We start from the raw sequence: 24,600 nt of genomic DNA, 5'->3' as shown, positions 1-24,600 counted from the left end.
TTTCTCTATGCAGGAAAAACCCTGCACACACACAAAAGAGATATCCAGCGACATGTTTAGTCAGGATTAAATGAAACCTAACTTAAAGTGCGGCTTGTAAGTGGGTGAGACAAAGGCAAACAGGCAATATAAGGTTTTTGGAAGGGTCTGTTATTTGTCCGTCCACCTGTTGCTTCTCACACCTCCTGGTTTCCCTCTTACCACTCTGCTTCTCCTAATAGAAACAGTGAAGCGCAGGATAATGTTTGGCTTAAAAAGGCTACTTTGGCAGAGAGTCAACCACCATCTGGGGATGGGTGGGCAGTCGGTCGGTTTTTAACACTGAAAATAGCTGCGTATACTTGGATGCTGCCCGACTATACATTTGTTGCTTTAAATGCAAAGGATGATGGCGTTTGACTTCTCAATTCCTAACTTTAAATAGACAAAGATTTTCTTGATAGAACTATTCATTTCAGACTGCAAATATCATAAAACTCAATCTTGTGAGGAGTAGAGGCACGGTGACATTTATGTCAACTAAATGGCCAATTTGTGCTCATTTTGAGGATCAGAAGACAGCAGACAGACGGTTTCCATTTTTTGTTCTTTCTTCACTTCTTGATTCTCAGACATTCCAGGGCACGTTGACAACTAAGACCCATAGAGAAATGAAAAAAGGATTGCGCAAGGCACAATCTGCAAAATTCGGTGAAAATGTTGCCCTTTGGAATCGTCTTTTTTCAGTTTGTCAGGGCGGTGTAACCATGATTCATAGCAAAACCTATTAAAAATATTAGCCTTTGAAATAGTGCTGAATAAGGCCAACAATCCATTCAATATACTTTTTATTTTTGTATAGTTTTACAAATGTGAAGCAATAAATGTCTCATTTTAAATGATTAAACTAAATGTATACATAAGTAATGAGTTTCTGGCCTGCTGTCATTGTAACAACTGACCTTTGAAGGTCCTCCCTTCCTCCACCTAGAACCCTTTCCTTGCCTATTTCTCCAACATTTCTCTTCCTCAATAGCAGCCGTCGCCCTCCGTTTCTCCTCTTGTAATCACCCACCTTGTCGCTCCATCACTTTCCCCCTCTCTTCTGCCATGCCTCTCAAGGTCTGATTGAGAACCCTCGGGTCATATATGAAGCAGGGAGCTTCCCCAACGTGTGGCCTACAGACGTCACTGTCAGCCTCCACTGGCACGCACGCTCGCGAGCACGCACAGTGGCCTCACCATGCTTTGGCCAACCACGTACAGTACGAGATACTCGTGTGCAACTCAAACAAGCGCGCAGAGGAGATGTAAGACAAATGGATCATAGCAGACTCGATACAAGTACAGCTCCAGTCTCTCCAGCATTTATTCGAGCACATTAAACGGTGGTTGACTTAAGTAACATTTGGGGTGAAACACCCTTGGCCCGGATGGTTGTTGTATTTCTAGGCGACCAAAACGGTAACAATTAAAGTCTAACTTTACCCTAAGGTCTAAGCCTGAATCCACATAATGCATTATTTTTGAAAGATGGGAAAGTAAATTGGGCAACGTCCACTTCCTTTTAGCGAAAGGCCTCGATGGCTACAGCAGCTTTAATAATAGCACTATGGAATGGGGCAATGAGGTGATGAATTGACTGTTTATCAGACTACAGATGAGAGAACAATTGCACTACGTTGTCCTAGTCAGCACAAACCCCAGCGCTTCAGTCTCTGGAGTGGACAACTGCATTAACATTATTACATTACATCACATGTAGCAGACGCTTTTATCCAAAGCGACTTACAATAAGTGCATTCAACCAAGAGTACAAACTCAGAACAACAAGAATCCAGAAAGTAACATTTCTTCAAGAAAGTCGAACTACAAAAGTACAATAAGTAAGAGCCAATTAAGTGCCACTGAAGTCCTTATCTGTGTTTTAATCCGGATAGTCGGAAAAGATGTGTTTTTAGTTTCCGGCGGTAGCTGTAGAGACTTCCTGATGTCAGTGGGGAGCTCGTTCCACCACTGAGGAGCCAGGACAGCAAACAGTCTGGATGTAGAGTGATTAGCTCGAAGTGCAGGAGTCACAAGTCGGTTGGCTGTTGCCGACGGAGCGAATGTGCCGGGGTGTACGGTGTGACCATATCCCGGATGTAGACGGGGCCCGATCCGTTCAGAGCGCGGTACGCCAGAACCAATGTTTTGAAGCGGATGCGGGCAGCCACCGGTAACCAGTGGAGAGCGGAGGAGCGGGTGAATTTCGGGAGGCTGAAGACCAGTCGAGCAGCTGCATTCTGGATGATCGATTCGATTAACAGTTTCATTTCATGATGTAGATTAGTTCGAGACAGTAGACTACCTCAGATTTGGCTTTGAAATATTAGGGCTAATTTAAAAACAGTGGATGGTGCCCTTTTAACAATGAAATGCTGATATAATTTGAAAGGAAATGTCAACATTAACACTCGCATTAATGCATTTCATCACATTACGGTCACATCATTAAGAACATGTGGCCAATCTCAGAATGGACTATGCCGTGGCAGAAACATGTCTATCACAAGGTAGCCACGCCTAAAAGCCTACCGTGCATTATCGTCGACGTTATTTTAAATGGGACCATAATACTTCTGCACTGGCTTCAATTGTTTGGACCCGGAGGGTTCCGCCTGATGTTTTGCATTTCAAATAGTTGTTTGATGCTGTAGAGAATGTTTAGTAATTGCCGGCAAACTAATCAATACCTCACCTTCTACCTACTTGGAGCCACTGTTTATCATCATTATTTGATGTCAATATATCCTTAATCCTTACAAAAAGTGTAACTTTTTCCTTCTGCACAGTTTCATCTCTCCCCAAGCAGAAAGGAACAATCATAAATCCTAGCCTGCATGTCGTCCGCAGAGAGGATATATATATATATATGTATATTATTATAGTCTGACTCAGATTTCACATGTTTTTCTCTCTAACTGATTCTGAGAGTGGGCAATATACAGATTTGTATTCCAATAACTGTTCCATTATTGAACTGATGGGGACATATTTTACTGAATAAAATAGCTTTTAGAATGACAATCTAGGAGCACGGCTAAAAGTTGCTGTGAGAGATTGCGTCGCATGCAGCTCAACATTTTCAGATGTCACATGGAGCAGACAGTCGAGAATAAACCTGTTGAAAACTTGTCATACAAGGTCAAATATGCAGTGCAATGTAGGCATCAGGTCTGCTGACGTATCACGTCTGCTGGCTGCCGTGCGTCATACCGTAGTCAAATTATTAGTGTCAAACGGCATGTCAATTATTGCCTCCAGCAAATTGGAGCCCTACCAAAGGGATTGAGCAACCACACACACTCCAGATACTGAATAATAGGATCATGATGTCGGAATTATCATTTATTATAATCACACGTTGTTGATGTAGGTCATCAGGACTGCTTTGTTTCATGCCCCTGGCTGTTTCTCTCTTATGAGCGTCAGCTGGAAAACTAGACGGCAGATCATTGAAGTAGATAGAAAAGAAAAGAAAATCATGGTAAAAAGGGTGGCGATCAAATATTGTCTGTGACATCTTCCTGGTTCATATCATAAAACAAGCAAGGAACATTATGGCAGATACCTTTGAGACGGCTGAGAGCAAGGCCATAAGTACAGTTGAGCTTCTCGATGGACTGTGGCTGTACCGAGTGGTTTACTACTTCTTATCAAATGTTATAAAGTGGCCAGCTTTGCATTAGTTGTTTCAAGGTCTGCATTAACATAATCTCATTTTCAAAATACAGAAGGTTGTTTTATAAGCTGGAGGCCTGCATAAGCAGAAGATCCCGATAAACCACTAATCAGGGCTGCTCTGATCATTGACAGCATAAAAGAAAGAACGTTTGAGGGGCACGGAAGCAAAAATGAAGACGAAACCCTCTGAAAAGCAGGGAGCATTGATAGGTGTAGTACCAACCGGGTAAAGGTAGTATTGGACTGTACTATGCGTGAACTCCTGGTGAATATATGAACCATGCCTCTTTGGGCAGAACTGAGTGGGCCTTGAGACAAAGGCACGTGGGTGTAGCTGGACACGTCAGGCAATATCTGGACCGAGGCTTTTTGACAGTGCAGATATTTTACACTATTTTACTTCAAACTTGTGCAAAGAACGGCATCTCTCCCGTACTGACGAACCAGTTCAGTTGTATAGACAGCTAACAGGATGAACTGGTAGTGCCATGTAGAGTCACATGTAATTAGTTTATACCTTTCATTATATCTCCGGTACGATCACTTACATGAAGAGGAGTGGAGATCTCTCACTCCCTTGCAGTGACACCCAAATGTGACTGAACCTGTAAGCAGACGCAAAGCGTGATATACGGAGCATAAACGCGAGGAGCACAGACACAGGAGAGAAATTGGTAAGCTCGCTGGGCCAATCTACAGTTTCTCAGCTCTGATTTATGATTGTGCGAACTCGTTTGGATGTGGAGTTTATTACACAGAAGTTGCACACAAGCAGAGATATGAGGTTACAAGATATCAGCGACACTAGGGATATCTGTACTTCACATATGACCTCTTTGTGTTGCTCTTGCAGCAGCTTCCATTCTTTTTTCCCCCTTTTCATTTGTTCCTTTCCTCTTTTTCTTATGTTGGTGCTCTGGTTTGATGTTACCATTGTTGTGCATCTTTCTGTTCTCTGGTGGAGGCCGTCTCATTCTTTCTCTTCATCATTGCCAAGAAAGCAGTTACTCTCGTCATTTCTCGCAGCCTATATACCCTCCTCTTCCTATGCCATCAAGCATTCAACAGTTATTCTCACGCTCTGCACTGTTTGTGTCCTTGTTTTCCACCTTGAGATTCCCTCCTCACTCTTTACCTTTCCCATTATCTAACTTTGTCCTTTTCCCTCCCACAAATGTCTCTCTCTCCCCTCACTCTCTTCCCTAGTCTCATATCTGACTCTCCCTTTCCCAGTATCTCCCCCTCTCCCCTTCTGTAGCACTCTCCAGAAGACATAGGCCCTTAAAAGGAAGTAGGCCTGTCCTGCTTGTTGCTGCACTGATGTTAACCCTTTCCCAGCATCAACAAGTTTGCTGATTCCACTTAACCCCTTTAAGTCTGACATGCTTTCCTATATATATATATATATATATATATCACTGTGGCCGTGGTAACACGTCTTTTCAATAAGCCTATTGTGATCAGATGTAGCAGATCGGCATACATGTTTGACACTTCTAGGCAACCTGCCTGATCGGGATAGCAAATGATCCAACATGTCGTCACAGGGACAGGCCTCGAAGATAGTCTTTAAATGGGCAGTTTTGTTTTGGGGGGTAAGATAGCCATAACAGTGAGCTGAAAGCAGCATTGACATGCTAATCGGGGGTTTGGGTCACAGTGAAATCTGCAGCACTTTAAACCCTTGTACAAAACAGAGTATTTTTTATATGAGAAACATATCACGGGAACTTTAATATAGTAAGAATAGTAAAGTAGCTCCAAGGATTTTTGTATAACGGGAAGGTAAACCAATCGTTATTTATATGGTCGATAGAAATCCATTTCTTAAATGTGGAGTTGGTAATCTTGAGAAACTAGTAAGAGAAAAAAAATCATCCAATCAACAACAAAAAAACCTCTTATCCAATATAAGTAGTTAGCAGCACTAGCTCCCTTCAGGCCTCTTTGCAAAGACACCCACAAGTATGATTATTGACAAACAACTAACATGGCTATTGTTAGTACTTACAGCTGTCAAGCCATCAGTTTGAGTTAGACTTCTGTGACGTGCACTAAGTGTACGCAGGCAGGTAGGCTTATTGAAGTTCAGCTACAGCCATAGGTACCGTACTTGTTTATTTTTTCCATTTTATTTATTGATTGCTGTCGGGATGTAGAGAATTTTAACAAATATGATATGGTTACCAAACACACCAAAACAACATTTGAGTAGGCAGTATACATACCATTAGTAATTCAATAGTCAGCTTCCATAAATAAATTACGCTTACTTCAAATTATGCCCTTTGCGAATTACAATCTCATTGAGGTGTTGACATGAGTTATCCCAACATTCAAACATAATTTTACAGATTGTACAGAGCACACTATAACAGTCTAGCGGCTACCATTCAATGCTTTGGTGGCAGCATTAATGCCAGTCCACACGCATATGCCATTTAGCAGAGGCTTGTCCAAAGTATCAGAGAGCATTATCGTGCTCATTTAGTATCTGTGGAAATCCCCCCCGATGGTGTTAATTACCTTCGCATTGAAAATGCGGAAGGTTATGTTTTGATCGCCGTGTATTTATTTATTTATTTGTATGCGTGTTATTCGCAGAACTCAAAAAGTATTAAACCGAATCGCATGAAATTTGGTGGGATGATTGGTTATTATCCGGGGACCATTTGATTAGATTTTGGGATCAATCGGGTCAAAGGTCAAGGTCATGGAAAGGTCAAAATCATTTTTTTACCATAGCACGATACATTTTTGTCCAATTGGCATGCAACTAATGCCAAAATGTTCATAATTCAATGCCCAATCTTGTGATATGCGAAGGTATGCGCTCTACCGAGTGCCCGTTCTAGTACTATATGCATTAGGTTACATAGGCCACCGGTAGTTTCAGTGAAAGAAACAGAAGTGACTCTTTTACAGATACGACACGGGTGATATTCTTACATTTCTGGACACGTAAAAAAAGACAAGAGACAAGCTACACTGCATGGAAGCAGGACTAAAGAGCTTCCAATGTCAACCTAATTCACTAGCGGTTACTTACCTCGTTAATTCCTGACCTGCCCGTTCCACTGTCCTACAGGACATGCTGCTCTGGGAGTAAACCAAGTAATGTCCCAGCTCATTTAACTATCGCAGGTCTTACTGTCTCTTCATTACTGACTTTTTAACGAGTACAGTTTCACCTTCAGATAAAAATGGGCTCATGACAAAATACTGCAGCAATGTAGAATTTTCTGTTAGCTTAATGTTCATTTTTTGGGGTTTAAATACATTATCAATAGCGTGAAATTCTAACGACATATACAATTATTTTAAATCCTTAATTTGTGTAATTACGACTTGTGTAAATTATGAACATTTATGGGAGAGATCAATGTAAAGGACTGTAGATTGTTTATGGGTTGATTTGCCAAGACTTTGTTTCTCAAGGCAGAGAAGTAAAAGGTTGTTCCTCTCACGGACAGCCCCTCCCCCCCCCCCCCCCCAAGTCCTCCCCAAAACAATTTTTTGGAAGAGGCACATTTGTGAAGAGAACTAGCAGGCACTGGTCATAACTCATTATTGCCGACATCAAAGCTGTGCACAGTGCAATGTGAACTGCGAAAGAATATGCACGAAAACTTACAAAAATATGAAGGTATGAACTGAAAATATCTTAAATCTGGTAACACATTACTGTACTGTGTATAGCAGGCCTATTAAACTAGCGGCCCGTTTGAGTTTAACTACGGCCCGCAAGACTGCCTGCAAATCAGTATAGCTTGGTAAGAAAAAATAAAACTGACGGACACGCCTCTTTTATACATTGAGACATCTAACCCAGAGCCATTGAGTTTCACTGTTGCCTCAACCAAACCTGTATGGTTACATCTTTATGTTACGCACCCGTGTTGGTTGCCGGTGTTACACCCCTACTGGTTTTCAAACCTACTGGTTTCCCTACGCGTGCGTTGTGTTCTCTTCACATCTGCAGCGGGGCTCTGTCTCGCGCACCAGATTCGTCACACATGCACAAACATATTGCTGGAGATCTTCAAGCCACCGTTGATATCCATTTCGGCGATTACGATTGTATAAGTGAGCAGTGCATCACAGCCACGGATGAAGAAATACATTTTCGAAAAAATTAAAATTAAAAGATCGCCCGACCTGGTTTCGATCTCTTTCACGCAAAAGGAGACTGCACTCAAAGACATGCAGTCTGTGCGCTGCGACACCAGATATTAGTTTCAGCCCAAGTAATTTATATATTGATCCATTAAGTGACAATTCTTATGTTTTCATGGGAACAGTTTGGTTGAAGGGATCTGAGACAACTGGTTACCGTGAGCAGATATTTACACTTTGAAACATGTTTATAGTGATGCTTGTTCGCAACACTTTGGCCACACAATAACTACGCATTTTCGTGGAAATATACATTACTGTTTTTCATTTTTAGCCATTATTTGATCAATATTCTGTGCGGCCCTCACACCCCCCGTGATTTTCTTATTCGGCCCACTTGCTACTGAAGTTGAATAGCCCTGGTGTATAGCATGCACCCGGGATGGTGTTCCCTCTGGTTCTTTTCACAAAGTCCACTACGTTATCAATGACCACCTGTATGATTCCAAACCAGCAGAACTTGAGGAATGTTCCCAGTCATCAGCAGAACGTGACGTTGCAGAATGTGGAGGAAAGGAATCCTTTTCTGACTTTATCTGGCACTGAGCTTATGATCCCAGCTGTTGCAGGAATTCTGCAACACAGTCTCAGACACAACAAATAATACGTAGTCTCCAACCCCAGAAGCTTCTTACATTAAAACATTTTGCCTCCTTTGCAGTTACAAGAACCTACAAGAGATGGGCCTTTAATTATGTTGGGTCCTGACAGCCTGGAGACAGCACATGGAGCAGTAACATCCCAGTAACCAGGGATGTGGCACATCATGTGTGTGGTAAAGGCAAGCTGAAAGACATTAATAATTACATCAACATCTGGTGTCGAGTTCTGACGTGACAAGCACTGCAAAAACTTTTCATATCCCGAGAAGGATGATGCCCCATTAATTTGTTTCGGTTCCATGTGGGGGAAACGTTTACAAATGACACTAGAATGGCATTAACACACAAGCACAGCCAAATAGCTGGACTCTAGAAGTCCTGTGTGGTGGTAAAACATCAAACTGCATAACAGCATTAACGGCCAGCCCGCGGGGTAGGAGAGTGCAACACGCTCACGTCAAACTGCTGGGGTGTAACGTAAACAAGGCCAATCTGGTCTCCCAATACGTGACCATTTACAGTCACAAAAGAACTCCAAACCTCCACATTCTCAAGCCTGCGTTCAGAGTTAGGTCATTAGATGCAATACCGATTCACTTGGACCTTGTGGATACCGCTTGCCCTGCAAAGGAACATAAGAATGTACACTTGTACTCATGTTAATAAGGTGTCAAGTAATGCAGGCTATTTTGAGAGGAAAGGCAGTTTATATAATGTACAATTATAAATATACAACCTAAACCGCACGGATCAACAACAACAACAAAAGTCTCTCTCTCTCTACTGACAACCAGTCAACAGTGCAGCTGCCCTTTAAGAAGAGGAAAAAAAGAGGGTTACACACAAACACTTATTATCCGAACTGCAATACAAAGACAGTAATATGAAAAACTGTCATATCAAGGCTATGCAAATATACTGATAAGAGCGGTGGGCTGTGCACTACTAGTAACCTTCCAATTGTCTATCTGAATCATGATTACGCGAGGCCACTGCCACTTCCGGCAGCAAATGACAGAGCAGTTTCAAGGCCGGTGGTTTCTATGGTGACCATGGCTGTGGCAGTTAAGGACCGTGTGATGTAAAACATATAATCTCTGCCGTATTAAAACGACCCCCAAAATGAATCCTTTACTGGCTGGTTAATAGTTAAATACTTTTTCTCTGCCATGTCTAGCCCAATCACAGCCCACATTATACAACATTAAAAAAAGAAGTGGAACTTCTTATTGCCCTCAGCATTTGTACTAGGTTTAGTGTTATGCAACTAAGAAAAAAAATGAAAACAAGGGTGCATAATTCATTATATCTATCCGATTTTCACATGTGAGCTCAACTGTTCAGTTGACGAACCAGGTCGGAGGCAAGGAGTGAATCAACCACAATGCCTCTTTGTCTGTTTGGCTCTCTGCTCCCAGCAGCCAATTAGGCAGAAAACCAACCATCATCCCTTTTCTAGGAGTAGTACTAGCCTGAGGCTGGGAAACTCTTTGGTATCCACCTGTGACTGGCCTGGTCTCTGATTACTCTGATCTGGTGAGGTCAAACAACACATCAATCAACACTGCCCCCCACACCATATTATGTGACATATTGCACACACATTGACCCCTTTACCTCCAAGACAAACATCTTCACTGTTGTAGACATCGGAACATGCCACACATGTCACCTTCGTGCAGCGCTAAATTAGATTTGATCAATCACATCGTCTCTTCACACATAAATCTAATGCATGGTCAGGTTTTGCTGTGAAGATACTTGAGGGACGGGGATCATCTGTTGGCTGGGGGGACTGGCTGTCTCAATAATACTCCGTGCCTGTAGGTTTGCCAAATCTCCCAACCAACCTATCCACCTGAGGCCCGTCTGTCACTCTCCATCTGCACAGCTGTGCTTCACCCTTTGAAGCAAACAGGTGGGGTACAAATCATCCCAAGAATCAACAGCCACTTTTTACAGATAAGACAAACGTTTGTGGAAAACTGCTGAAGAACATCTCGGCGAGATCCTGTCTGCCAAGGTGTTTAAAAAGGGCAGACAACCCCCCTCCCCCCAGTTGAAGATGAAATGCATTTGGCTAGTATTTAATGTTGGCTCGCACCCACTAGTTACTCTCTCATTCAATCTCTTCTCATTTAAGGTTTCTTTCTTTCTCTACACTTCTACCCCTTGTTAATCTCCCTTTTCTATCGTCTCTCTCTCCCTCTCCCTCCCCCCCCCCCTCTCCAAGTCATCTTGTCTAATGACATTGGGCCCGTGTTTAGACCAACACATGCGGCGCAAAGGAGACAGAAGGTCAGAGAGAACGACAGGGTAGGCTCAGAGGAAACCGGAAGAGAGGGATGTCTGATGTAACAACAGACCGACAATTAGGTAAAAAACAAAGACTTGGTCGTCAATGCTCTGGAAGGGTGGAGATTTAAATGCGTCAAAAAGGCTGACATTTGAAGAAAAAAAAGATCAAGTTAACAGGAATGTGTAAGAGTGCGACAGAGACCAAATCATGACATTGGCTTTTGTCGTTCTGTCCCTCTGACCATGGTAAAGACCGATGCAACAGACCTCACAATGGATGACAAATTGGACATGTTACCGTGACCCTTTTTCAAAAGCTCTTGTGCAAGTGTAGGGTAGAAAATGATAACGCAAAAAAAAGGTAGCCGACTAGTCCCAGCACATTGGTCAATTTTCTTATCTAAAATGAATAGCTTGGGAAATACTGACAACCAAGAACTGTGGGTGGTAACTATCTACTCTCGGCACAATGTTGAGTAACCAACCATGGTTCAATTTAAACAAATCTTGTGGCCTGATATTGCAGGATAGGGCTGGTTAATGTTTGAATCCAATCACTGACTATATTTACATTGCCTTCAATAATATACTAAATTCACCTATTTGTAAACGTGTATATAATTCCCATTCATATTCATTCTCACCATGAGCATTTCATATAGCCTGTTGTAGGAGGCCACCATTTCCACATTATATCTCATTTTTAATTTTTCTACGGTGGCTTACCCTTATATGCAAGACACTACTCAAAAGATCTCTTATAACAATAGAACAAAAACGACAACAAAAACACATGTCTTTAACTAGTAGATTGTTATCATAGATGGTTGCCCAGAGGAAAGACACAGTATTTGAATAATAGCTGCACTGGAAGCATGTTTGTAGATGAATATAAAGTGGAAAAGATTGCTTGTAAAAGGACAAAACAATGGAAGATATGTAGAGTTTTTGCCAGGGAACATCTCTGCCATGCTTTGTCAAACAGTTAGTGCCGCTGTGTGACAAGATGCTGTGAAAGCGCCACCACGGAATCAGAGTTCAGAGAATGATTATGAACATATTCTTACTTGTCTAAAAGTGTGTAGATCATCATTGTAACTTGTGAACATCAGAACACAACTGTGACATATTGTATTAAATGATATGATTTCTCTAACAGATGGTGTAAAGGAAAAAGCATCCGTTTGCTTCTTTTCCTGAGGATTTTAAACTTTAGAATCCCGGTTCACTCAGAGCCAAATGGGGAGCCAGTCACGCGACATTGATCGCTGCAGGGCTGATTCACAAATCTCCATCCTGTATCTGACCACTTTAGCCCAACTCACCCACTTTCTCCTTGGTCCTATGCTGTGGAGTGTTTCTGGTCTTTTTCGCTTTCTCTCCATCCCTCTTCCAGACTTTGTTTCTATCCCATGCCCTTCTCTCTTCTTCCCCTCTGTACTGCCACTACTCTCCTGGGAGAAACATCAATCCATGGGCATACAGCCAGTATAAGTATTGTAAGAGCATTATATCAGCCCACGGTTAGTTTTTGAGACAATATCATTGTAGAATTATAATTATTTTCAAACCATTATCTCCTATAAGTATCTCACTTCATGCGGTAATCAAATAAGCAACAATGTACCTTTATTAATGCAAAAAGTCTATCTTGTAAGTACTACTTGGTTATAATCAATATGCTGATATTAAGTTTTAAAATACTGGATTTTAGGATTAAACTCACCTTCTCACTTTCAAAGAAGATCTTCCACCGAGACCCTCGATGCACCCTCATCCCCCACCCAGAAATGACAATGTTCCTTCACTCCCTCTCTCTGTACGGAGAGGAACAGGGGTCAGTTTGGGTCCACGGCCATAAAGTGTTTCTCTTTAAACATCCCAAACATGTACATGGCCTTGATGGAAACACTCGTTGCTGCCTTAAATCTCAAAGTTGCAGATCTCCATCTGAATGTTACATATTGTCTTTACAATAAAGAGTTCTCCTCAAATCATTTACACTCAAACATTTTAGTAATGTTTTATCTTACAATGCAGTCTGAGGCGAGAGGTAAATGTGTCATAGCTTGTAAATTCACGACACAACATAAAGGAGAAAGTGTAACAAATCATCTCAATGATTTGGAATAGGAGGATAACAGATTGACATAAATGTTTGGCTTTCATTTAGTTACTGAAACTGTTTCGTGGCAGTGGTCAGACAACATTATGGAACTAGAGAGACGGTGTGTGTCGGAGCAAGAGGAGCGTGTGAACTCCAAAAAGGAGCAGCCAAGGAGGATGTACTACCACTGGCTAAAGGCCTGCCAACCCCCCTCCATTTCCTCATTTTTCTGCAGTGCCACTAAAGATAGCTTGAGGGCAGAGAATGAGGAAGTACCAAAGTTCAAACAATCAGTAAATGCGAGCAAGCCAGATTGTACCACAGCCTGCTCCGTCACATCTGTCTTTTCCCCTTTCTCATGATGGGTTTTGTTATTCCATTTGTTAGTTTTTGTCCATTTCGATTTGCATTTTCACATTATTTTCCTCCTTCCGCTTTTGTTTCTCTGTTCTCTTGCGAAGGAAAGCTAGCTTTCCCCTGTTGCATTCTAATAAGATCCCTAATGACAAACAAATATACTGCTCTGTTCATGTCCTTTTGGCAACCACAAAAATGTCAGAGTGGATGCACAGACACGTTTCCTTTCGTGGAGATTAGATAAAGGCGGCTACAGAATGACACATGCTTTCAATTACCATTCTCTGCAATGCAACAAGATCACGCGAGAATCTCGATATCGCACGAAAATCCATCTCGCCAGGCTTCTAGGAATGCGCTTGGGTCCAAAGCACGGACCCATAGGTGTCCTGTGAGGAGCGACGGGCTGCTATCGGCATGATCAAGGTGTGGCGAAACACAGCGACAGTTTTTTCAAAACAACAAAGACCCAATTCAAGACTTTTCTTGTTCGAAAAGACTTTTCGGTAAGACTGATTGACAGATGGTTCATGCAATCCCTTGATGACTTCTTAGATGGTTCTGTGTAACAAACTATCTGGCGGGTCAGGTTAGACTTTAAATACCTTGTATGGACGCGATTTTAAAATGCGTCTTTGTGGCTTGAACTGTGGCCTATTAATCGACAAATGCTTTTCCTGAACTGCTATGTTGCACAGTTTCAAGTTATTTTGCTTTATCTCCAGTATGAGGTGCACAATATGGATAATATTTCGCCAACACTCGCTCCTTACTTCAATTCATTGATATAGACACAGAAAGGGATACAAAGATGTGGTTACATAGAAATATGAGTTATAGATGGAAAAAAATAGGGCAGTGGAGAATCCGGTACAAAGACATGCAGGGAGATATGGCTCCAGAGAGATTCAAAGAAAGAGCCTCAAAAAGATAAGAAACGCAAAGGAGGATAAGAGCAGGCAGGTTGGCAGGAAGGTAGACAAACCAGCAGACTTGCTTTCAGAGGAATGATAATGATTCATGTACTTTGTCTTGCTCTGTGTGTGTGTGTGTGTGTGTGTGTGTGTGTGTGTGTGTGTGTGTATCTCTTACTCTTTTCTTCTGTTTAACAGCAAACCAGTTCAATTAACAGACATTTGGTACGGCAGAGATAAATACATCCAAGACCTAAAAAGACAAGACGAGAGAAAAACTGATAGGTACTGTATTAAAAAGAGTCAGAAAGCCAGACTGAGTAGCCTGAGCCGTCTGGGGGCTTTCCCACTTCACGCTGTCAGTCAGTCAGTCAGTCAGGTCTCTGCAGGGATGCTAGGCTGCATTAGATTTGCCTGCAGGCTAAAAGCACACTGGACACACACTGCAGCCTGCTAATTGGGTCACCTGTTGCACAACACTGAACTGAGAAAAGCCACACACACTTATACAAATATACACATCTACACACTTGGGGCAGGGGCATTTGTCCATTCTCCCGCTTCCTTTAAAAAAAAAATGTTTTCACAGCAGCCATTTTGACAATGTAATTGCAGGGTAAACACAAGTATAATTGATAAAACTGACAATAGCTCCATTCTAATTAGTGTAACAGCCATTACAGTGAGCCAGCATGCACAATGCCAGGTCCCCCAGCCTACATAAATGGAACAGGGCCATCAATATTTTTTTTTCCCAATCACACCTGTGTTTACCCTGCAATTACATGTCAAAATGGCTGCTGTGAAAAGCACACATGCTTGCGTAAGGTTTTACTGGCGATCGTTATCTGCCACTATTCAGTAAAATATCCGATCAGAGCATCTGCATTTTTGCTTTTCTAGTCACCGATCCAATGTTACATCGTAAACAATGCATTTTAAATGACACGACGATGGCAGTGCATTTAGGCTGTGTTCAGAATGACTTCTAAGGTAAATTCGAACGGTGAAAAACCTGAAGAAATACAGTTACAATCTGAACCATAAGTTGTATGATCCGCTACACCACTAGAAGACAAGTTCAGAAAAATGAAAATGGTCGCCTACATAGATAAAAAAAGAAAGAAAAAAGCTAACCTTTCTATGTCATGAAAGTCATGAGGTGCATCTACTAAACCCACAGCCTAACCATTACTATAATGGAGAGCTAAAATGAGCGAGAGAAAGGATGAGGGAAAACAGAGGAAGGCAAAACAGCAGCGGGGGTAAGAGGAGGGACAAAGAGAGGAAGTCAGGGTGACAGAAACAAAGTAAGAGTAACAATGAGGAGGAGGCGACAGAAAGAGGCTTCACCACAATCTGCGTGATCATGTCTCGAGAAACATTGACCTCAGGGTTTAAAGGCAACCAATTATGCAAGTAACATATTGGTCTGTTCCACTCACACACACCTTGTGGTCTTCACTGACTGCAAGACTGAGGGTAGGTGGCTAACGATTTTAGATCAGGTCAAACTTACTTCAATTTACTTGAAAGAACGACTGAAAGCAGCTGATGACACAATTTCGCACCAGAATAATGTAACACAAACAATCCACAGCAACTGACTTCTGCGTTTCAGATCATGTGAGAACTTCCAACAAAGTTCAGACATTTTAAAATGTCTCCAGGACTTCCAGGCCACCCGCTTAGAAAGGTGTACATGTATTATGGCCACTTACAAGGTTATAGGAATAAGCGTTGGCTGTATTCAGAGCAATAATTGCAGACCTTCAGTTCAAAACAAAAAACAACCATCTGGGAAAAAGTGCTTTCTAGTGGAAACGGGCTATGCAATTAAAAGGAAACACTTAAACATCTTCTGTTGATGTTATGAGTCTTCCCAAGACCTTTGCTGTCATGTGTGCACACATAATAAACACAACACACACCTAGGTCATATTTTGTTAAATTCTAACATGCGTTTAAGAAATAATAAATAACACTCCTCCAAACAGATTGTAGCATTTAAAAAAAAGGTACATTTTAAAAATCTGTAGTAAAAAAACTGTTCAGGATTAATAAGAGTTAAGCCTAAAGTCTGTTAGGTGACACGTCATCGAGCAACAAAGATGTGATATATTATGTTGATAGCATGAGCCGATTCCTTATTTCTTTTTTTAAAGACTCACAGCCTCTCTTCTCCCTAAATATCTTTTTCATATTTGCTTCATCCTTTGCCGTCTTTCTTATACAAACTATTTAATTTGTTTCTATTATAATCCCTGGGACTCATCAGCTCCTCTATGCATCTTTTAATAAAAAGCCTCACTTATTTCAGTCACAGAGGCATCCATTCACCTCCTTCTGTTTCTCTTGGTGAACATGAATGAAACTAGAAGACAGGCCAACTGGAAAGAAAAGGCACAATAAGTCCATTGTGTTGAACCTTTTTTTGTACTTTCATCTACCGCTGCCTTTTGTCACTCCAGTAAATACTGTTTAAAATAGACACATTTCACCTTGATTCACCAGGTAAGTTAGCAGGTGAGTATCTAGAGCACTCCGTTTTAGTGCAATGTCATTTATTCTCAAACTCAACTTTACAGAAAAGTACAGATCTGAATTAAAAGTTAATTTCAAATGACACAACATACCATATATACATTTTTTAACAGAATATCAGCCTTAACACACAAAGGGTTCCTTGAATCTGAAATCTTTAGACAAACATCACAAGATATGATGGAGGTACAACAGTTTCTATTCAAAACAATATCTCCCCTTGTTAAGCAGTTTAGGCCTGTGTCGTGATCCTGTTTTGGATCCTGGATTAAGGAAGCACGAGTTTGCAAAGCATGTCAAATAGGAAGTCATATTTTAGGAGTATACTGTAGTGTTAATGAGAGTACATAACCAGCTATCTAACCTATTTTAGGTGAGTAACCGGCACACAGCTACACAGCGACCTTCCGGCAGCGCAAATTAAGGTATACAGCACACAGGTGAATCATTGTAACTGTAAGTATAGCAGAAGAAAAGAAAACAAAGAGTTCAAGAACATTTACAACAAATACAGATCAGTTTAATGTTACACAAATGGCATTTCACCTTGAAGCTAGACTTTTTTGTTAACAAAATAATGTCATCCTAATCAAAGGTCCAATACAACTTTTTCCTCTTCTTTTTTCACAATGGCCATATTTCTTAATCAAGAGGTCAAAACTCAAAATGAGTCATTGGCATACTTTTAGTGGGGGACCTACCGCCTGACAAAAAGCAGCATTACGTTTTCATGAGCCTCTAAAAGTGAGAAACTTGCTTTTCAAACCACCCAGGGTGTATCAGTGTGAAGCATGTGCTTAATATTGGCCCTACAACTCTGACACAACATAGTTATTTTACTTTATGATATCAAGTATTTTATTTGAAATAAAAAGTAATGTCCAAATTGGAATGAACCAGGGCAGTCATGATTACATAATCAGAGTCTTAAAGCACTAGGGCACCATACAACTGTACTTTTGATAGGCTTGTATATAGGTACATCCTTTGTATTCTAGCACTCTTGGTCCCTATACTGTCAATGTATTGATTTATTGTCTGTCGTCGTGTCACTGTTGCAAGGGTTGTATCCGATACTATCTGATACAACCAATCTTTTGTGTACTGTGGAAATAACTAGGAAAACCCATCCCTCTTTTGCTATCCCGAGATAGAGATATTTTGGTGTGTTTTTTCACGAGACCAAACTGTTTTGGAGCATGTGCTGCTGAACTACAACAGCAGAACTGTAGTTTATACCTCTGGGCTACACCAGTGGTCAGGCAAGAGCACATGCTGTCTTCCATTATAGAGGACTGTGTTGTTCCCATCAGAAATGAATGTCCCCTGGGGGCTGTGGACACGAGCCTGGCTCGATAATCTACTGTCATGGATGTCATGTGTGTGACCCACAGCATCCAGGCGAAAGCTCCTCTTCGGAGCACAACAATGTCAACTCCCTGTTCACCAACTGAACGGATCACTAATCAAAATGTACTAGGAAGAATTGCTTATTGGCATCACCAGACTGGAATTTGAACGGGCGTGAAATCAAGTCATAACACATCTGTTCTCTCACACGCACGCACACACACACACAGCTCCTTCAGCTGAGGTCACAGCTGTTAGACGGTGGCCAAACTCCAGTTGTGTGCGCATAGAAAAAGAAACGGTAATCCCCCGTTTACCCCGGGCCAGCTTGTACCAATCTCCAAGGTTGGCCAATGGGGCATGATAAATACGGTTAGCCTATAAATGCAACAGACTAAGACTAGAACTAAAGATAAGACAACAAACACTACCCAAGTTGAGGGAGAGAAGTCAGAAGGAATCCTTTTTCACTTCCCCCAACAACTGGATGTTACACTCCATCATGGCTTTAGTATCTGCCAATGATCCTCGCAGCAGAGAAACCATGCAAGCCACCATCAGACTTGGGAAGCATTTAGATTTCCACACACATAAGCCTTTAAGGCCAATTCATACTTTCGGCGTCTGTGTGTCGGCTAGGTTACGCTTTAGTCTCGTGACGTAAATGTCCTCATCCGGCCGTGTCTGAATAGAGTCGATGCGAACCCTATGTGGACGTCCGTGTGCAGCCGAAAACATTTAACGCATAGCGAGCCCACCATGAGCAAGCAAGCTGTGTCGTTCTACAGTCCGGTCCAGTTGGTGGCCTATGTACCTCCAGTTAGTTTTGAAAAAAAGAAAAGTGACAACAAAGTGGAGGACTGTTGAAGAGCGGTACCGCTACGAACTGGAATGGATGAAAGCGCACGTGCTTCTGCAGCCGTTGGCAGAATGCCGGAAGCACGTCCAAGGCTTCAACCGATTTAAAGTTCCGTCATTAGCCACTTGCACATCAGATAATTGTAGAAGATACACCTATGATGGGTTCACAGATCATCGCAGCTGATTGTAAAAATGCATCACAACAGATGAACCTATTGGAAAAAAACTGAAGCCCCATTCACAAGGTAGCAGCCCCCGGCTCCCCACCACACGGATGTGATCGAGGCCGCGCTGCTCTCAGCAGCCCAGAGGAGAGTGAAGCTGTGGAGCCGCTTACATCTTTTGCCAGTCTGACAAACACAGGGCGTGATGTGAAAGAGACATGGCGTCACTTCTACTGAAGGTAGCGTACTGTGGGGGACTTTGATGGTTAGAGCTGCGATGCAAAGATTGTACAGTTCATTAACTCTCCAATTTAAATGTGTACATTGCTGTTGAGAAAAGATATGCATATTTCAGAATCAGATTACAATTTATTGTCATTGCACATTGTAAATTGCTTTGGATAAAAGCGTCAGATAAATGACTAGAATATAATCCGAACAGCCAAATAGATGAGAATGGAGGTGACTTAAATTTGATGAGTGGCAGATGAGGGCTCTTTCTGAACTCTTTGCTCAGTAAGATGTTCTGGGTTCACGTATGTATAAGTATTGCAGGCCTCATACACTAAGAAAGCTGTCTCTCAGGAAGACGACATCAGTGACAAGACCTCAAGCCTCCCCTTTACGGCCTCTCTTTCACTCTCCAATAGCCTCACAGTCTCTTTCATACTATCGTATTTCACTTTCCTTGCAGACAACTTTCAACGCAACAGGTGATAATCAAAACAAGAAAACGTCCACTTACGTTCAAAGTCAGAATCGTCATCGTCATCTCCGTTGGACTCCGTCTGCATCGGCTCCCCATCAAACACGACTCCTTTTCCGGTCTTTCCACCGGCACCATCCTGGCTTCTGGTGTCCCGCAAACGGGTGAAGTACTGTACTGCAAAATCCACCAGGTCTGAGGGCCTTTGTCGCAGTACCTCCACGGTATAGCCCTGCAGCAGTTCTGTCAACCCCACCGGTATCTCAATACTCATGGCTGTGTGTGGCACGGTGGCGGCGTTTGCTATCTATCTATAAAAGGAAGGAAAACAAGTAAGAATTTGTTTTGGTTCAGAGTCACAATTGTGTTTGAGGACTGGGCTGTGATGTGGCCAAGTGTTGCTTCATGAGTGTGAATTTAAAGTGGGTAATGACAGCTTTGCATGGCAACTGGAATGTACAGGCACAGCCAGAGCAACTGAAAAAAACCATCAAGTTTGACAACTTAACAGATCCTGCACTACCGGTAGTGTCATGACGTACATGAAGCGTTACTGTGACATTGTCAGTGAGCGGCCACTTTATCGAGGGTTGAGCCCAGGAACACACAGTTCCCACAGCTGCACCGGACAGATATAAGTCGAAAATTTGCCACAAGGAGGGATAGATAACCAGTGGCATTAGCTGGGCTTCAGGAACATCATCCTGATCCTAAAACTGAGGCGTAAACTATGGGTTGGTGGCCGACAGGAAGCAGCTAGCAAAGCTGCTAATTAGCTAATATTCATGTCAACCCGTTTACTGCGCTGTTCCGTCCGCAGATGTACCGAACTGGACGTACCTATCCAACTTAGCCAACAAGTTATGACTGCAGCCAACGTGGAGGGAGCTGCTGTTCAAGCGCAGTCTCGCTCGCAACCCCATCAAGCATTAGCTAGCTCTCTTAGCTAGTGTGCCACCTTCAAGGGAGCCGTAACCGTTAGCTGTCGTTGTGGCGCACTGGCCGCGGGGAGCTAAGCCACAGATAAGAGGCGAGCCGGGTAACCGCTGCCATGCAAACGCAGCAAGTTGCACCGAACCGGTAAGCCGGTTTCGGTAAGCTAACTTAATGTTACCCAGTGTCACTTACGTGAGATTCGGTCTCCCCGGCTAAACTAGCCAGTCCCCTCCTCCTTCTTGGTGTCTGCCTCGTCTCCCCTTGTTTCGTCTCTTCTTTTTAGCCAGTCTAGCGACCGTATTCCTCCACGGAAGACACTCGTCCAACGCCACACACAAAAAAAAAGCGGCAGCAATTGTACGACGGCGTTGCCCGGCTCACGTCTCAGAGGCTATTTTAGCTCGGCGGCCAGCTGCAGAGCGACGCTGGCTGAGTTGAGTGGAGAAACGCGACCGCCTTCGCCGCTGCAGCCTCTTACGACGTCCACGCACTCTGGGAGGGTGGGACTTGGTGTGGCGGCGGGGAGAGCGGGCTAGCTGACGGGCTAACCGGCTGAGTTCGCTAACTACTCGTTAGCAAGCGCCCGTTTTCCTTTTTGGCGACCGCCTCAAAGACACCACTCACTTGGAGTAACAAGTCAGCTGCTGCAGACAGGTGACAAATCCTCAGCTCAGCGGTTACTGCGTAGAGACACGCCGCCGTTAAGCACAACCACGAAGTACCTTGCGAAAACAAGTTTCTGACGTTACTCCAGCGGTGTATTACAACAGGAGAAGCCTGAAAAGAAAAATTAACTAAACGCACGTTTCCACCGTCCCGGTGAGGCGCTCCGCAGCTCTTCACGCACGATTGAACCGCTGCCTCCAGCAAGCGTGAGGAGGCGTGGTTAGAGTGGACCGAAAGCGTTTGACATTGATTGACAGGGAGCACGGCCAATGGGAATAGACGTATAGAATATCTCAGCCAATTGAATAGCATCGTCTAACTAAAGGCGGGATTAAGGGCAGAACCATATTTCTACACTTAGAATTGGACCACACCCACAGAAATGGCTTGACAATTTAGTAGAGACCTATAAATATTAGATAATACAAAACAACATACAAATCCTAGCCATGTCTGGATATATAAAGACTGAGAAGATGTGTTTTACTCTTGTATGTATTTCCGCCCAAAAAAATATTCCTATATAACTGACATCTAAAAGGAAAATGCTCAATGTTGTTGGAATTAACCCTGAGAAACCCATCAATTCAACACAAATGTTAATTTATAATAGAAACGTAGAGGTCAGATACCTTTACACAGTCTGCAACAGAATGCTTTTCTTGAAAGGTCTAAATCCTCTATATTAAAAAGTCCCAAAACATCACAGATTCTCTTCTGTCCTAGTTCCCCTCCTTGCCCCATCCCTCACTAATTCCCTTGTGCCATCTGCCATCTGTCTATCATGCTTTTCTCCATCCAGACCTCCAAGGCTCTTCGTAGGTCTGCTAGTATTTGCTCTAATCTTCTGAATGCATATTTCAAATATTCATATAATGCTATAAATTGCATTTCATTTGAATAAATCAATCAATCCAGGTTTTTATTTTATTTTTGTATACATTACTTCAGTGCATTACTATTGCTGATTCTTGTTTCTCCATCCATCTTCTGCTCTTATTTATTAGATTGGTCTACGGTTAGTTTTTTACTGCAGAACTGAGACCGTCGAAGTGGATCAGGGTCGTTAAGATAGATAGATAGATAGATATATACTTTATTAATCCCCAAGGGGAAATTTGTCGAGCCAGTAGCAGCAACACACAAGAATAAAAATAAAAATAAAAAACAAAAAATAAAAAACACAAATATAAGAAGGGTTAGGGTGATCTGGCAAGAGGTGAACTGTTGTAGAGCCTCATAGCCGTCGGCAGGAATGTTCTCCTGTATCTGTCCTTGTGGCAGCGGAGCGTGAGGAGACGTTTGGAGAAAGTACTCCTCTGTCCCTGTAGGAGGTGGTGGAGAGGGTGGTCCGGGTTGTCCAATATGGACACCAGTTTCTTCAACGTCCTCCTCTCCACCACCTGTTCCAGGTGCTCCAGCTGGCAGCCGATGATGGAGCCAGCCTTCCTAACCAGTTTGTTAAGACGGCTGGTGTCACTGGCTCCGATGCTGCTCCCCCAGCAGACAATGGCAAAGTGCAGCACACTGGCCACAACCGACTGGTAGAATAACTCCAGCATCTTGCTGCACACGTTGAAGGATCAAGCTTTCTCAGGAAAAGAGTCGACTCATCACCTTCTTGTACACAGCGTTGATGTTGGCCTTCCAGTTCAGTCGGCTGTCGATGGAGACGCCCAGGTACTTGTACTCCTCCACCATGACCACGTCCACTCCCAGGACACTCAGAGGTGTAGGAGCTGTCGCCTTCCTCCTGAAGTCCACCACCATCTCTCTGGTCTTGGCCACGTTCAGCCGCAGGTGGTTCTCATCGCCCACTTTACAAAGTCACTCACCACTGCCCTGTACTCCTCCTCCCGTCCATCCCTAATACACCCGACCACTGCAGAATCATCAGAGTACTTCTGCAGATGGCATGACTCCGTGTTGTACTGGAAGTCACTGGTGTACAGGGTGAAGAGGAAGGGAGACAGAACAGTTCCCTTTGGGGCTCCAACATCACTGACCACCGTTCCAGACAGCACACGCCCATTCTGACAAACTGTGGCCTGCCTGTGCGTTAGTCAGTGATCCAGGAGAAGGTGGACGCGTCCACACGGCCACCGCAGCTTCTCACTCAGCAGCAGTGGCTGGATGGTGTTAAATGCACTGGAGAAGTCAAAGAAAGTGACTCTCACAGAGACACCGGTTCCATCCAGGAGCGACTGAGCTCGTTGCAGCAGGTAGATGATGGCGTCGTCCACTCCCACATGAGGCTGGTAAGCAAATTGCAGAGGGTCCAGCGACGATTTCACCTGCGGCCGGAGGTGGGCCAAGACCAGCCTCTCCAGCACCTTCATCACATGGGAGGTGAGGGCGACCGGTCGGTAGTCGTTGAGGCCAGATGGTGCTGACTTCTTTGGGACAGGGACCAGGCACGACGTCTTCCACAGCACCGGGACTTCCCCCAGCCTCAGGCTGAGGTTGCAGAGGCGCTGGACGACACCAGACAGCTGGGTGGCGCAGGTCTTTAGGACCCTGGGGCTGATGCCATCAGGACCTTCAGCTCTGCGCTGGTGTAGTTTCTCCAGCTGTCTTCTCACCTGGTCAGTCGTCACAGAGAGAGGGGGGAGGGTGGAGGAGCCCATTGTTATTGAGGGCTCGGTGGATGTGCAGCTCAGCAGGGGGGACAGAGGGGGAGGAGGTGTTTGGGAGGTGTGATGTGTGGAGGAGACAGGAGAGGGCTGTGAACTGAACCTATTGAAAAAACAGTTCAGCTCGTTGGCCCTCTCCAGGAGCCCCTGGCTGTCTCCTCCCACCTAGAAGCCAGTTATCTGGTTCATGCCATACCTCACCCCCTTGTGTTGTTCAGCTGGAGTTTGGCCTCCAGCTTCCTCCTGTAGGAGTCCTTGCCCTCCCTGAGCTTCACCTTTAGGTTGCGCTGGGCTTTCCTCAGCTCATCCCTGTCTCCAGACCTGAAAGCAGCTTTCTTCATGTTAAGAAGCGCCTTCAGGTCCCTGGTGATCCAGGGCTTGTTGTTGGGGAAGCAGCGCACAGTCCGTGATGGGATGGTGGTGTGTTCACAGAACTTGATGTATTCCGTGATGCAGTCGGTCATACTGTTGATGTCCTCCCGTGCGGTCCACACAACACATCCCAGTCCGTTGACTCGAAGCAGTCCTGTAGGCGTCGTTAGCCTCCAGAGACCACCTCCTCACAGTCCTGGTGGTCACCG

General features: G+C 43.6%; 1 protein-coding gene across 4 annotated transcripts in view; it reads right to left on the bottom strand.

The window, feature by feature from the left end:
* prkar2aa (protein kinase, cAMP-dependent, regulatory, type II, alpha A) overlaps positions 1–21,576 on the bottom strand; it is a 46,209-nt gene extending 24,633 nt beyond the window's left edge. The window contains exons 1-2 of one of the 4 annotated variants that reach the window (XM_056422272.1): positions 20,913–21,576; positions 19,824–20,091 (exon numbers count right to left, since the gene is read on the bottom strand). In XM_056422272.1, coding sequence (XP_056278247.1) covers positions 19,824–20,058 — 235 coding nt within the window. In that variant the 5' untranslated portion in view covers positions 20,059–20,091; positions 20,913–21,576. Of the gene's footprint in view, positions 1–19,823; positions 20,096–20,912 lie in introns of all 4 variants that reach the window. The other 3 variants (XM_056422273.1, XM_056422271.1, XM_056422274.1) reach the window with 3 other exon arrangements.
* Between the last annotated feature and the right edge of the window lie 3,024 nt (positions 21,577–24,600).

The sequence above is a fragment of the Pseudoliparis swirei genome, chromosome 9 (genome assembly GCF_029220125.1).
Source record: "Pseudoliparis swirei isolate HS2019 ecotype Mariana Trench chromosome 9, NWPU_hadal_v1, whole genome shotgun sequence".
NCBI classification, from domain to species: Eukaryota; Metazoa; Chordata; class Actinopteri; order Perciformes; family Liparidae; genus Pseudoliparis; species Pseudoliparis swirei.
Note: the sequence above shows the minus strand (reverse complement) of the source record. Positions and strands in the feature narration are given on the sequence as shown.